The sequence below is a fragment of the Carlito syrichta genome, unplaced genomic scaffold, assembly GCF_000164805.1.
Source record: "Carlito syrichta isolate Samal-C Ts95f unplaced genomic scaffold, Tarsius_syrichta-2.0.1 Scaffold309653, whole genome shotgun sequence".
NCBI classification, from domain to species: Eukaryota; Metazoa; Chordata; class Mammalia; order Primates; family Tarsiidae; genus Carlito; species Carlito syrichta.
In genome coordinates, this window is record NW_007253749.1 from 243,944 (window position 1) to 259,019 (window position 15,076).

The 15,076-nt window shown below is 41.6% G+C and overlaps 1 protein-coding gene across 1 annotated transcript in view; it reads left to right on the forward strand.

Annotated features, from left to right (window-relative positions):
* LOC103269967 (WD repeat- and FYVE domain-containing protein 4-like) overlaps nucleotides 1-15,076 on the forward strand; it is a 116,471-nt gene that overhangs the window by 78,807 nt on the left and 22,588 nt on the right. Inside the window, exons 23-26 of the mRNA XM_021717323.1 lie at nucleotides 4,215-4,367; nucleotides 10,635-10,708; nucleotides 12,553-12,714; nucleotides 13,315-13,406. Of these exons, the coding sequence (XP_021572998.1) occupies nucleotides 4,215-4,367; nucleotides 10,635-10,708; nucleotides 12,553-12,714; nucleotides 13,315-13,406 (481 nt within the window). The remainder of the gene's footprint in view (nucleotides 1-4,214; nucleotides 4,368-10,634; nucleotides 10,709-12,552; nucleotides 12,715-13,314; nucleotides 13,407-15,076) is intronic.

Sequence of the window (15,076 nt, forward strand, 5' to 3'; positions counted from 1 at the left end):
TACTATTTTGAGGTATGTTTCTTCTATACCTAGGTGTTTGAGGGTTTTTATCAAGAAAGGATGCTGGATTTTATCAAAAGCTTTTTTTGCATCTAATGAGAGATAATCATGTGTTTCTTGTTTTTACATCTGTTTATGTAACTATAAGTTTATGGTCTTGTGAACGTTGAACCAACCCTGCATCCTAGGGATGAAGCCTACTTGGTCATGGTGGATGATTTTTGAGATGTGTTTTTGGATCTGATTTACTAGAATCTTATTGAGGATTTTTGCATCTATGTTTATAAGGGATTTTGGCCTGTAGTTCTCTTTTTTTTTGTTGGATCTTTACCCAGTTTGGGTATCAGTGTAATGTTAGCCTTGTAAAATGATTTGGGGAGAATTTCATCATTCTCAATTGCCTGGAATACTTTCAAAAGTATTGGTATCAGTTCCTCCTTGTACGTTTTGTAGAATTCTGCTGGAAAACCATCTGGCCCAGGGCACTTTTTTTGTAGGTAGTTTTCGTATGATAGAGTCAATTTCCTGGGTTGTTATTGGTCTATTTATTGTCTCAATGTCTTCTTGTTTCAACCTGGGGAGTTTGTGTGATGTCAGAAAGTCCTCCATTTCATTTAGGTTATCAAGTTTGTTTCCACATAGAAGTACATAGTAATCACTGAGAATCTTTTGTATTTCTTCGGGGTCAGTTGTGGTTTGATCTTTTGTATTTCTGATTGTGCTTATTTGGGCTTTTTCTCTCTTTTTCTTGGTCATTCTGGCTAGAGATCCATCAATCTTGTTAATTCCTTCAAAGAACAAGCTTTTTGTTTTGCTGATATTTTCTATGATATTTTTGTCTTCTATGTCCCGCATTTGGGCTCTAATTTTGGTGATTTGGATTCTTCTGTAAAAGTTGGGGTTTTAGTGGTCTTCTCTTTCCAGCTCCCTTAGGTGATTTGTTATGCTCTACACTTGTAATCTTTCCGCTTTCTTGATGTGTGCTTGTAGAGATATAAATTCCCCTCTTAGAACTGTTTTCATGGCGTCCCAGAGGTTTTAGTAAGATGTTTCTTCATTTTCATTTGTTTCCAGGAATCTTTTGATTTCTGCTTTGATTTCAGTGTTGACCCAGTAGTTGTTCAGCATCATTCTATTTAGTGTCCATGTCTTTGTGGGTTTTGGGGAAATGTTGTTGGTGCTGATATTTATTTTTATTCCATTGTGGTCTGAGAGTGTGCATGGCAAGATTTCAACCTTGTGGAATTTGTTTATGCTTGATATATGGTATGGATGTGATTGATCTTGGAGTAAGTTCCATGTGGTGATGAGTAGAATGTATATTCTGTGCAGTGGGTTGGCCAATCAAGCCCCAGAGAGGGTCATCTCGAGGGTCTGGTAAACCTAGCCCTGGAAGTGTCAGCTCTAATGGGCTGGCAAGCCAAGCCCTGAGAGTGTTACTGGTTCAGTAGGCTGGCAAGCCTAGCCCCCGAAGTGTCTCAGCTTTGGAGTCTCACCTTCTTCCAGTGGCTTTCCTGGTTCAGCTGGCTCTATTGGCTGGCAAACCAGTCTCTGGGGTGCTCAGCTTTTCCAACGTATATTCTGCAGCTCTTCAGGTTGCAGATCTTCAGGGTCGAGGTTCTTGTCTTATGCCCAGGAAGAATGAGGGACACGGACAGCTGGAAGGCGAGAAAGCAGGATTTATTGAGAGGACAGAAAAGCTGCTACAGTTGGAGAAGACCCAATAGTATGTATGTTCTTAACATGGGGAAGAATAAAGGTAGTGTTCCAGACTAACATTAAAAACATTCGTGGGATCTGGTATGGGTTCCTCCACATGACTGGGAGGAAAGGATGATTATGGAGCAGTGCACAGCATGTTGGATGGAGAGCAGGGGAGTGCTGACATTCTGCTACTGCGAGGAGTGTGGATTCTATTCAGACATGAAGGATAATCATAGGAAGATTTGGAACAGAGAAATGGAATGATTGACGCTTTAGAATGACCTTGGGCATCAGTGTGGAAGATGGGTTGGAGGGGTGAGATTCATGCAGGGAACTAAGTAGAATCCAACATGGTATGAGAGTGTGTCCTGACCTGGAGGGTCTCAGGATGTGAGCAGGCTGGGCAGATAGCACTGGAAAGCAGCCAAGGCTGTGTGCCCAAAAAGCCGCTGACAGAAAGGAAGGAAGACGTTTGGGACACACTGTTGGAAACATTTGTGAAACACTAAGGTGAACTATCAAGTGTGAATAGATGACTCTTAGCTCAGAAGGGCAGGCTGGGCTGGAGGTATAAATGTGAGGGTTGTTAGTATAATGACATCATTTAAGAAAATTGATGAAATCATCAATGAGAAAGAGTGGAGAGAGAAGAGAAGAGGACTGAGGAGGAAGCAATGAGGAAGTGACCACATAGAGGTTGGAAATATGATTAAAATCCAGTAAAGAATATTGAGAAGAAAGAGGGACAAGAAACCAAAGATAATTTTGTCCAAGAATCTGAAAGATAAAAGCATTTCTAGAAGGCACATATAGTCAAACAATGCTAAATGTTGATAAGTAATGATGCAAACTAAGATTAGAGTAGTCCCTGTTGGATTTGGCCACCTAGAATTCACTGGTGGCTTTTCTGAGGAAGATGAACAGGTGGACACAGCAGCAGCTAAAAAGTGTTGAAGAGAGAATGTGAGGTGAGGACATGGAGCCGCAGTGTATTGATAGTGCTTTCTGGAAATTTGCTGGTGAAGAGTAGTGGGGTCAGAGCTAGAGGGATTAGCGATCAAGGAAGGGTTATTTATTTGTAAGATGGGAAATACCAGAGCATATTTGTACATGGAAGGAAGTGATGGGGGGAGGGGAGAGAGAGAGAGAGAGAGAGAGAGAGAGAGAGAGAGAGAGAGAGCGCAAACACAAACCAGGAGAGAAGAGCTATCCCAAAGAGCAGTGTCCTTGAGAAAGATCCAGAAGCTAGATAGAGAGACCTTGCTTGCAAAGGAAAGGAATGCAACATGTAGCACAGGCATTTGCAGATTTGGTAGAGGAAAGGCAAAGTATTTATGTCCGATGGGTTCTATCTTCTCAGTCAATGACTAAGTCAGGTGGTAGAAAGAAAGAAAGATCAGAGGAGAAAGGAGAAGTGATGAAATTATGGCCTGTAGAATAAGTAAAAACACCTTATGAGAAAGGCAGAGCCGGACTGTCAGACCCAGCTGAATACTGGTTTGACATTTGACACCACTTACGTAAAGTGAAACCAGTTGACCGAAGTATGCGATTTTTCTCAAGCAACTTTCAGCCATCCTAATTGTGTCTTGAGAGGGTTGAAAGCGTGGTTATATTCCATATACATCAAAAAGCTTTCTTGAATAACCTGAAAAAGTGTTGAGTATTTGTTGATCGAGGTTTCCCAAAGGTGTGTTGAGAGACTGTGTCTGGGAGAACAGGGAAAGAGAGCAAGATGTGGGATGGGGAATTCAGCCGTGTGTTAGAGGAGCTGTGAGTACAGATGAAATGGGAGAGGCCCCAGCTGCCAATGGCTGGGCACCCTAATTTGTGTGTGGCCAAGGTCAACAGAGATGTGAAGCTTGATGCAAACTATCTTCTTAGTCTTAGAAGTGGGTTGGTCCACGAAGCTTATGACTGGGACCCTGGTGCCTCCATGCTGGGATGGATGCTGCACTTTGCTGGCTTTCCAGGGGTGGGTATAACAGGATGGCACAGCTCATGGGCAGTTGGTGGCTTTCTGGTGACATAGTAACATGTCTGAGATGGTTATGCATGAAAAAGATTCAGTAACAGAAAATGAGAAAGACCTCCGAGGAACAACAGAGGAAACCAGGGGAGAATAGTGTTCCGGAAACATGGAAAAGATTCAAAGAGAACCAGTAATTCTCAGTGAACAGTCCAGTCACAGAACAGAAACGTGGTCATTGGCAGGAAAGTAGCCACAGAAGTTGATAACATGTATTTCCTTTTTTAAGATAATGGTTCTATAATTGCTATTCTTAAGAGACAACAACATCTTGGGATAAGTAACACTGAAAAGCATGATAAAGTAGGCAAAATACATTAAATTTTTAGGTGCATGTATTTCTTCTGAGAACATGGGAAGGCTGGTGGCGGAGGGTTTTTAGACCAAACTGACCAAAGATGCTGGTAGCAACCAGTGGATAGAGGAGAAAGTTCTAATGATACATTCATGAGGAAACTGTTTTGTGTTTTATCCTTTTCAGATAATGGCATTTCTCCTGAGGAAAAAGGCCTCTCTCCTAAACCATCGGATTTTTCAGCTGGTCCTCTCAGTTGCTGGCACTGCAGAACTGGGCTTCAGGTCATCTGCTATCACCAATATCGGTATCTTCCAGCACATCCTCTGCAATTTTGAGGTAAATCGGAGACTGGCCCTTACCCTTTCAGGAGTGTGTGTGTGTGTGTGTGTGTGTGTGTGTGTGTGTGTGTGTGTGTGTGTGTGTGATGGTAAAACCTTTCAGGAGTGTGTGTGTGTGTGTGTGTGTGTGTGTGTGTGTGTTTGTGTGTGTGATGGTAAAATCGTATAAGAAAGTCTGCTGTTTCCTTTAGACCCAGTAGGTCAGCTTCCTTCATAATCATAATGTTAGTGAGGAGGGAAAACCACAAAGGCCCGCCCAGAGGCCCCAGTTTATGATCAAATTCTGCCACCTATGGGCTGTGTGACTTCAGGCAAGTCTCTTGGCTTCCCTGAGTCCCACTCGTCTGTGTGAAATGAAGGCTATTATCTTTTCCTCATAGGCTATCATGGGGTTAAGCCAGATAGTATCTAAGAAAGGATTTTAAAACTGTAAAGTAGCATTTACATATGAGGATTAAGCAAAAATGATCCCAATTCTTTTGAAGAGTGATTTGCTATTTCCAAAGATCCTTTAAAGAGGTGACTCGGGAGATACAGAAGGACACACTTGAGGATAAGTGAGGAGTCTGGCACAGAGCCTCTTTGGGCAAGTCAATCCATTCATGAAGCATTGTTTACCGAATGCTCCCTGGAGGCAGGTACTAGCTGTGTCCTGCAGACAGTGATAACTGGGACCCACCCCTTCTTCACAGCCAGATGGTCCCGGGATACAGTAAAGGTGTCACTGCAGTGTACTATATGCCAAAATGAGGCAGGCACAGGGCATCTGGGAAATAGTGAGAAAGCAATCAGTTCAATTTTAGGGATCACAAACTCTGGGACTGACTTTAGCAGAATGCAAGGAAAAATAACCTTCCAGGGGGAACATATATACTATTTGCAAATACTGTACTCAGGGTGAGAACAGCCATGGGCATTTGAGACAAGCAGCTTGGCAGGGGCCTACAGGTCTGTGTTGGTTACAGGAAGGCAAAGGAGAGAAGTCAGGCCCAAGGTGCTAAATTGCACAGACAATGCTTTAGCCTATACATGTTGGGACCTGCAGAAGTATTCTTAAAATCTTCTCTTTGTTTATTAAAAATTAATATATACTTACTACAGAATATTTTTAAATTACAGAATAGTAGGGGAGAACCCTCTTATTTCCAAGACTTAGCCAACTCTTGTCAAATTTGGATGCATTTTCTTGTAGTAATTTTCATGTGTAACATATATTTTTAATCACAATTATGATTATACTGTAGGTATTATTATGAGTCCTGTCTTTTCTCACATCACAAAAACATATAGATATCTTTATTATAAACACAAACAAGCATTGTCCTGAGATCAGAATAATATTTTATCTTGAACAGTTCCTGGTTTTTTCACTATCTCTCTATTGTCAAATTCTTGGATTATTCCTATATTGGGTTGTTATAAATGTTGCTATAGACTGCACTTTTGTGCATATGTTTTTTCTACTTTTAAAAACATTTTCTTAGAATAAATTATTAAGTCGAATGGTGAGAATAAAGCCTTTCTAAACAATTTTAAGATTGTTATAAATTTTGCCAAGTTTCTGATAGCTATCATGTTAACTGAAGAGTGACACGTGAGCATTTTGTTTTAGGTATGGTGACATGTGAGCATTTTGTTTTAGGCATTTTGTTGTGGTAAGAGCCCCAAGACAGGAGAGTTAGTCATGTGATGTTTGCAGAAAACCAGGTAGAAGACTTTGAAAGCTGAGCTGTGGCAAAGGTAGTGGAATAAAGAGAATAGTCAATGAAGAAATCATAACTTGAACTAGAAGTGATTTAGTACCAAACAACAAGAGAAACATATGTCAAAACACTATGGGATTGCTGCAGAAATCAGGACACAGAGGGAAATTTATAGTCATCAATATGTATATTAGAAAATGAGAACATTTTAAAACTAATGAGCAGAGACTCCAGATCAAGAAGTTATAACTGTCAAACAGAAAAACAAAAATGGAAACAAAGCTCAGAGAAAGAAAGAAAGAAAAAGAAAAATCAGAACACAAGTTAATAAAATAGGAAAGAAAAAATATGAAGGATCAACAAAGCCAATTACTGGTTTTTCTAAAATAGGCAAACCTCTGTTAAGACTGGCCAAGAAAAAAAAAGACAGAAGGCTCAAATAAATAATCTTAGGAAGGAAAGGGGGAACACTCTACAGAGGAATGAGAACAGTTAGAAAGTAGAATCAGTAACTGTGCCAACAAATTAGAAAACTTAGCTCATTTGGACAATCTCATAGAAAATATAAATTTTCAGAGTTCACTCAAAATGAAATTTAAAAACATCAATGATCCTTTTTTTCTCAATTAGAAGACTTTTTAATGGAATGACAATTTAATATTATCCATTTCTTAAACCATAAATGAAGTATTTTATCTCATTCAAATAGCAAATTGAAGTAACCCCTTGAAAAATCACAAAACAGTTAAAGCCACTTGTTGCTAATCTTGATGTTTAATATAGACTAAGTGATCAATTCCCAGTTTAAAAGTACAAGCAAATAATAAATAAATGTAGAAAGTACAGACTGTGTAATGAAATTTAACTACACTATGACATTGTATATTGTAACTACTTTTAAGAATTACAACATAGAGCTCATTTAGATTTAAAAATAGTTAACAATGAATCTGACCTTAACTTTATAATAAATTTAATCATCAACTCTACATGATTCTTTAACCATCAAATAAACTGACTTACTGGTTTAAAATCTGTAGAAACAAACAATAGCTACAAGGAAACTCCAGGCACAGAGAGTTCATAGGAAAATCCTACCAGTTAGGAAATAAGCCATGTCTAGACTTATACACAGAAGAGATGATCACTCCTAGCTTATTTCATAAACTATTCTTGATAACAGAACACCAAAAAAAAATGCAGTCCAGGAAATGAAAAAGTACAGGCTAATCTTATTCATAAATATAGCTACAAAAGTTCTGAATATAGTATTAGATAATTGAACTAGGCAAGGATGAATGCCTTGGACCTGGATCTGAAGATAGATGGGAAGATTGTGGAGGAAGCCAGCAAGGCCTGGAGAATGGATTCCCCATGTACAATGGAAAAGGAGATGTGCATAAATAGTCCTCTGATTCCACTAAATAAGATATATTGCCTTGACTGCAGCAGCAGCTGCTGCTCCTTCTGAAATGCTATGATCATGCCCAGAGGCAGCCTGGTGCCAAGATGTCCTTGCCACCAGCATGGCCCAGGAATTGAACCTGTGGGAAACCATCATGCTCCCACTGCCTGCTCCTAGAATTCTTATGGACATCAATCTATTCCACTCCACCCTAAGTAAACTACCCCTTCCTGTGATCTGGTACTTTTAAAGTAAGATTAAGGAGAGAAAAAAACCAAAAGCAAACCAAAAAAAACCCCAAAAATTAGATGCTAAAAAGTAAAATGAAACGAAATAAAATAAAATTTAAAGATTGAGAGGAGAAAATTTCAAAAAGTTTCCCAAAAGGCATGTTCTGTCTACACCAAGTATAATGAGGATGAATGTGTGCACTGTACTTGGACATTGGTGGTCATTGACAAACTTAGTGAAAAGTAAATAGTGGGATTAGAAGCCACTAAGAAGTGACATGGAGCATGGCAAGGAGGCTGAAAGTAGAGACAGTGGATTTTTGAAGAAGAAAATAGAGGGGTGGGAGCTTAAAGACTCATTCTTTTGTGTTTTAAGATGGCAGTGACTTAAGTTTGAGTGTAGGCTGAGGGGGCAGAGGCAATAAAAATGGGGCAGTTAACATGTTAATGAGAAAATATGCTATTAATGAAACAAGTTCTCAAAAGAGATGGGGGGTTTGGAAACAAGAAAGTGAGTCACATGAGAAAGGGTAAAATCCTTGATGACTGGCATGAGAAAGGGAGGAAGAAGTTGTGAAGGACAGGAAATATGTTGAGGCTAGGAGGAACAGGAAGCTGTGAGGGAACAAGAGACAGGAAGTTGAGAAGCAGGGAGCGACGGGAAGTTGTGAGGGGGGAGAGATAGAAAGTCAAGGGCATCTAAGTTTTAGGTTTCTGGTTTCTTAGCAAAGGCACAGGCCAGCTCATCGCTGAGAGTGAGGTGGTCTCAGCATTGGGAAGAGAGCAACGTCTGACACAGTATCCAATTGATATTCAAACAAATCGAATCCAGACACCACACTACATGGTTAGAGACACAGGCTATCAATCAAAAGATTCAATTGTCTGTGCATCTCCAAGTTTTGATATTTGGTATTACATAAGTAATTTTCAGAAGAGCTAGGCAGCCTTGAATGTGTGTTGCAACTTATTGTTGTTCTAATGTTCTGGAGAGAAAATTAAAGAGGTAGGAAACTTCTGTGGAGAGGTAAAGAGTGTGGCATCACTAAACTGGTAGGTTCATGTCTTATTTTCTCAGTTCTCTCAGTCCACAACAATGAGCCTGTCATATTGTTTGTCAAATGATTACCTTAAAGATACCCTAAGTGTGTAGGGCTCTTGGAGTCCTACAGATGTGTATGTTGAGGTGCCATTCTTGGATACACATACCCCCATTAGAGCAGCATTTGTCCATATTAGCTGTCCCAAATGGCAGCTGCCCCATCTCTGGGAAGTGCCTGTGCTTATAGGGACTGGAAATCTGTCCATTTCTAGCTTAAGAGCAATCCACTTATTTTACTTTGGCTTATTGTTCATTTACTCTTTTTAAAAAATAATGAAACAAAGAAGTGAGTACCACTTATTCTCACTCATAAGCAGACCCTGAGCATTTACTGTAATACTATAAGAAAGGGATTGGCAGTAGCCAGAAACTGCCTAGGGGGTGGGGTGGGGTGCGTAACATCAGTAAGAGTACCTAATCTCAACCAGGCGAAGTGGGGGAGGCCCAGACTTTACCTGCACAATAATCACTTGTATAACTAATCCTGAATTGTACTATACATCTTTAAAATAAAAATAAAATAAAATACCAAAAAAAATGAATCCTTATTCAATGTCTACCATGTGGCACAGGTGAAGTAAGACCCGGGGACTGGGGAGGGATGGTCCCTGACTTCTTAGGTCTCCTGATAAGCTTGTGTCCACTGGGGCTCTTCTGCATTCTCTCTTCAGGAAGAGAACAAAGCCACAGGCACCTGCTTCATTTCAAGTAAAGTTGATTACTGACCCTATGGGTCACTGTCTGCAGGAGATGTCTGTGGAGACCCAGTGTGGAGGAAAGGAAATGGGCTTCACAGTCACACAGGCTAGCTTTGCAACCAGTTTCTACCAATTAAAAAAAATGTTGTGATGGAAAAGTGACTTGGTCTCTCTGAGCCTCACTCTCTTTATTTGCTAAATGCAGATAATTATATTTTGGGTCTCTGTATGGCATCTCTTGCCTCCAAGAAATGATGTCATTTATAAGTGAAAGGTCTTTTTGCTGCTATGTAGGTGCACTCTTATAATCTTGTGTCTGAAACTTTTGTATTCTGGGCCTTAGGAATTGTCAGTATTTAGAGATGAAAAGTAGTACAGCTCTCAAAAGGGAAATAAAAATGAGACATGAAGGCAGGCCATCAACTCTGTACCAGAGAGACAATTTGCAGCTGTATTTGTTTACTATGAATGAAAATAACCTGAGTGATAAACTTCACCTGTTAAATCTCAATGAATTTCATGTCTTTGTGTCACTCAATATTTTGTCATGCAGGAGAAGACAATGTGAGCTAGGCTGCAGGTTGTACAGACAGCAACTGAAGAACGTGTTGCATGGCCAAGTTGGGTGCATAGTCAATACAGCATAAAACCTGAGAGTCAGGAACTGGCTTCTATTTCCAGTCCTACCACTTGGTGGTGGTGAGCAGAGCCTGACGCTTAATTGTTCTGTTTCAATCTCTGTTTTCTCATCTTTATAAAGTGGGAACACCAGCATTTGCCTTGCAGGATTCATCAACTCTTATCCAGACTCATGATGAGATGTGTTTGATATGTGACTCCTCAGGCCATGGGCTCAGGGCTAGACAGATGTAGGAGATGGTTCATGCAAGTGTCCTTAGTTGGACTCTAGACCCACAGTGAAGCACCAGGTAGCAGCAGAGATGGGGAGAGAAGGCTTTCCTCCAGAGGAGACACCCTGCAAGTTCTAGATGTCAGGAAAGTTGGTCTGATTCCAGTGCTGGTACAGGTAGTTCCAAGTCAGATCCAGCACCAGATCTTCTCATGTTACCTGAAAACCCTTCTCCTCCCATGCCTTCATTTTATTGTGTGTCTGTTCTGTCTTCCAGCTCTGGATGAATACTGCAGACAACCTGGAGCTTGCCCTCTTTTCCCATCTTGTGGAGATTCTTCAATCACCAAGGTAGGCTGGGCTCTGGCAGCCCGAGAGTTAGGACAAAAAGCAATGCTAAGAATAGAGACTGAGAAGGCAGGATGGCCAGTGACTCCTTCCAGCTCCCAGAGCACTGAGTCCCCCAGTGGTAGTACATCCTTCCCAGTGACTAACATGTGGGGCAGATCTGTCTCCTCGGATGGTCTTGAGCCTCAGGAGGGTAAATACTGGGGTCTTAGAGGCCTCTCTAGCCCCAGTGACTAGCATATATTGGAGACCCAGAACCTGTAGCCAGCAAAGGCCCACTCTCCTTTTAAATGAATTCTCTAAGCCGCTTTTGAATTAGCCAAGGCTCTTTTGGTTGCATGTGGCAGAAATACACTCAAGCCAACTTAAGAAAGTAAGAAATGAAGGAGGAGGAAAGGGAGGAGGGAGGGAAGAATAGAGGGAGAAAAGAAGGCCAATAAAGAGGAAATTCATTGACTCTTGAAATTGAAAGGGGCAGATCTCCTCCCATGGCTGAGTGGTGCTCATGTCATTTATTCTGATCTCTGTCATCATTCTTGTCTCTGCTTCACCCATGCTGCCTTCATGTTGCCAGGTCTTCCTCTGTGCCAGCAAGGTGGCTCCTGAGCAGCTCCACAGAGGATATCCTTAGCTTAGCACAGTCAGCAGAGAGAGGGTTTTTTTTTAATTCCATAGTCCTAACTATAGGATTGAGTCTCATTGGACCAGGAGCATGGCTTCCCTTCTGGAGTGGATGCAAGGGAGTTAGAAAGAGTTTGCTCCCAAATGAACCAGGGACTGTGATCAGAATAAGGAAGAAGGGAGACAAGGAAGCCTCCACCTGCTTCCTCATGGTCCAGGCTATTCTAGCGATCACTGGCACGTTTGGTGTTTTGAATATATTTGTAAACATCTTTTCATTCAGTCACTTACTATTGAATACCTATTATAAACTCACTACATTTTACACTCTACTTAGTGCTAAAATTTAGAGAAAAATAAGCCACAATCCTATGGAGAAAGGACTCAGAAAAACATGCTACTCGGTGCTATGATAAGAAAGAGCAACAGAGGCCCTGGAACTTCTGGGTGGAGGAATGCACTTCTTCCCTGACAGGCCTATGGAAATAAATTACACACAGAATTGGGCTGCTTCTGCCTCTTTGGTGTATCAGAGTTGTGGAGCTCAGCAGAAGTTAACGTGTTAATACCCAAAAAAAACTTCTCAAGAGGAGCAGTCTGCTCACTTTCACCCTCTACTTTCTTCCTGTACTTAAACCTATTGTTTTCTAAGAAATAGACATTTATCTTGGGAGCTGTTCTCTTCGAGGGGGTAGAATTTACTGGAAATTGGATTTGTGATTATCCTAGGGAGGGGGATGTGGATACTTGTATTCTGTCTTTTTCTCCTTTGGCTCTCAGCGATGTGTCTATCCATTTTGTGGTTTGGGGCAGGCAGGAAGATCGCACACCCAGACAGGCTAGCAAAGGGTCCTGCGCTCTTGGCTGTTGGGAAGTGCTCCTGAGTCACATGAGTGTCTGTTGTCTTTGTTCTGAGTTTTCTGAGGCCAGCACTTGTTCTCCCTGAGGCTCAGAATGTAAAAGTCAATAATTGGGGTTTGTTTTTGAAGGTGGTTTCCAGGGAATGGGGGGTGGGGTAGAAGGGACCATGCCCAAGCAACTCTGGCACTTGGCAGGCACATTTTCAGTGGATGTCTGACAGCATCTTGACAAGTTGTCAAGACAGCATTGGAGTCAGTGGGCCTCAGAACAAGCCCAGTTTGGAAAATCTTTTTAACAGAAACATAGCAAATTGGGTTCATTCCAGTAAAAGCTTTTACTCTCTCTTTCTCTCCTGGGCTCACTAGGGAAGGACCCAGGAATGCTGAAGTTGCCCACCAGACACAGCTTATACCCAAGCTTGTCTTCCTCTTCAATGAGCCGAGCCTTACCCCCTCCAAGATCACCACCATCATTGCCATCCTGGGCTGTCAACTGAGGGGCCACTTTAGCATCCAGGACTTGCTCAGGTACTGCGCCAAGCTTTTCAGGGTGAAGAGCGGGCCCCAAGACCATTTTACAAGACAGTGTAGGCTCCAGCTCTCTCCTGACCATGCTCAATCCAACATCACTTGGAACCTTCCAGGGGTTTTTCTTCAGGGCTGAGAGTTGGGAAAATGGATAGGTTTGCTGGAGTTAGGATGGGACAGGCAGCTTTCCCCAGCAGGGCTATGTGTTTACTGCCCCCTGGTGCTCAACTCCCCTATTATGTCCAAGAATTCAGTAATTTTCGTGAGTACAGTTATTCTTACCAGCCGATGCCCCAACATGCCTGCCTCAAACAGACTTCCCAAATGACAGTCCTAGCTGCCACCACATTTAGCCTTCCTTCCCATTATTATCTGACATGTTAATCTGGCAGAGCCAAAGTTAACTTCTCTCATGAATCCTGACAGATTTTAGAAGTCTCTGTAACTATTGTACTGATCACAGTGTAATGTGAGTGATTCCCCTTAAACTATCATTTTAAGTGTCATGTGGTGGGTCTGCATAGAAAATGCAAACATGTGCTGAGTAGACATGGGATGAACCTGCCTTTGAGCCTGTCCTTCTCTCCCTGTTGCATAAAGGATCGGGCTGTTTGTTGTGTACACCCTCAAGCCTTCATCAGTGAACGAGAGGTCGATCTGTGTGAATGGAGCCCTGGACCCCTCCTTGCCTGGTGAGAAGACCTTTCCCAACTACCAGTCTGAAGGCAGCAAGACAACCCTCATGGAGTCCCTGAGAGGCACACAATGTGGGGCCATTTTGAAGAGGGAGGGGCTGAGCAAAGGAGGAAGGCACCTACAGCTGACCAGTGGTTACCAGATGGTGGCCTGTGAGGCAATAGTGTTATGATGATGGTCACGAATCAAATCAAATTGTGTATGCCTGCTTTGAAACCTGGAACAGCTTCTGAGGTCTCCAGGATAAAATCAGTTCCCTGTAGACCAGCACTTGGGACTTAGGATCCCACCTCCCTTCCTGTTTGAATCTTCCCCCCTCCCCCAACTCCAGCACTCTGAAGCACTTGCAGACCCTGACTTGTGGAGGTCTGCCCTCTGTCCATGCTTTGGATGTGCTGTTCTCTCTAGAAGAATGTTACCTCCTACTCCACCTCTGCTCCCCACCCCATCCTCACATTAGACTAGCCATTCCCAGTCCCACCAAGCCAGATTAAGTCACCTCCTCTGTTCTTCTGAAGCCCCTTGGTCTTACCATAGTGCACAGATTTGTGATGTATTTCTTTGAGTCTCTCTTTCTTTCCCCAGCCAGATGCAGAACAGTAGCTACATCTGTTCAGCATTCCCTATCCTAGGATGGTGTGACTGAACAATTACCACCATTCTGTCCTTTGCCCTCCAGATCTACGTGGTCCAAGATGGGAGCCTCTAAGCCACCTGTGGCCTTTTAAATTTATATTTTAATTAATTAAAATGAAATGCAATTAAAAATTCAATTCCTCACTCACATGACACTTTCCAAGTACTCAATAACTGCCTGAGACTCGTGGCTGCTGTGTTGGACTGGCAGGTATAAAACAATCTCATTATCACAAAAGAGTCTCTTGGACATCATGACTTAATCTAGATAAATTATATTATCTCTTACCCGTAGGTCAAGTCTCAAATCAGAAATTATAATTCCATTTTGTAGATGAAGAAACTGAGGCTCATTGAGATTAGGAGCTTGATCAGAGATGGAGCCAGAATCTAAAAAGGGGAAAAGCTGATTGGACTTTTCCAAGTTGCCTTATCAGTCCTATTTCTGCAGCATGATGTGTGTGCCCTAAATTGGTTATAAAATGACTGGCAACTGAGGAAATGAATGACTGTAAAATGGGCCAACAGTGAGCTTATTTAGTTAACCTTCCTTTTCATATGGACTTTACTCTAAAACATTCATCTAAAACATAGTTAACATGCCCTTCACGGCTTTAACAATACTTCAGAAGTAAAGTTTCTTCTTCTACTGTCTCTATATACCTCTGCTAGGATTCAAGTTCTATTTTTAGTTCAACACATATACAAAAGGCCTAGCCTGGAAGCAAATTGAAAGCAGGAACCAAGAAAACAAAGACTATCGTCTTCACCATTCTGTTCCCAATGACTCACATAATACCAGTACATAGTTGGTGCTCATGAAATGTTGCAGCATTTGATAATTTTAAATAGATTCATCTACTGAAAGATGTTTGCCGTTATCATTTTAAGTATTTGTTTTTGATAATATAGCAGCACTGAAGACATTTCTAGGTCAGGAAACTTTAGAAACATTTTCTGAAATTCTTTTTAAGCATTGCATTGAAGTCTAAAAATCAAATGCCAAAATTTGAGTCTCATCCATGCCACA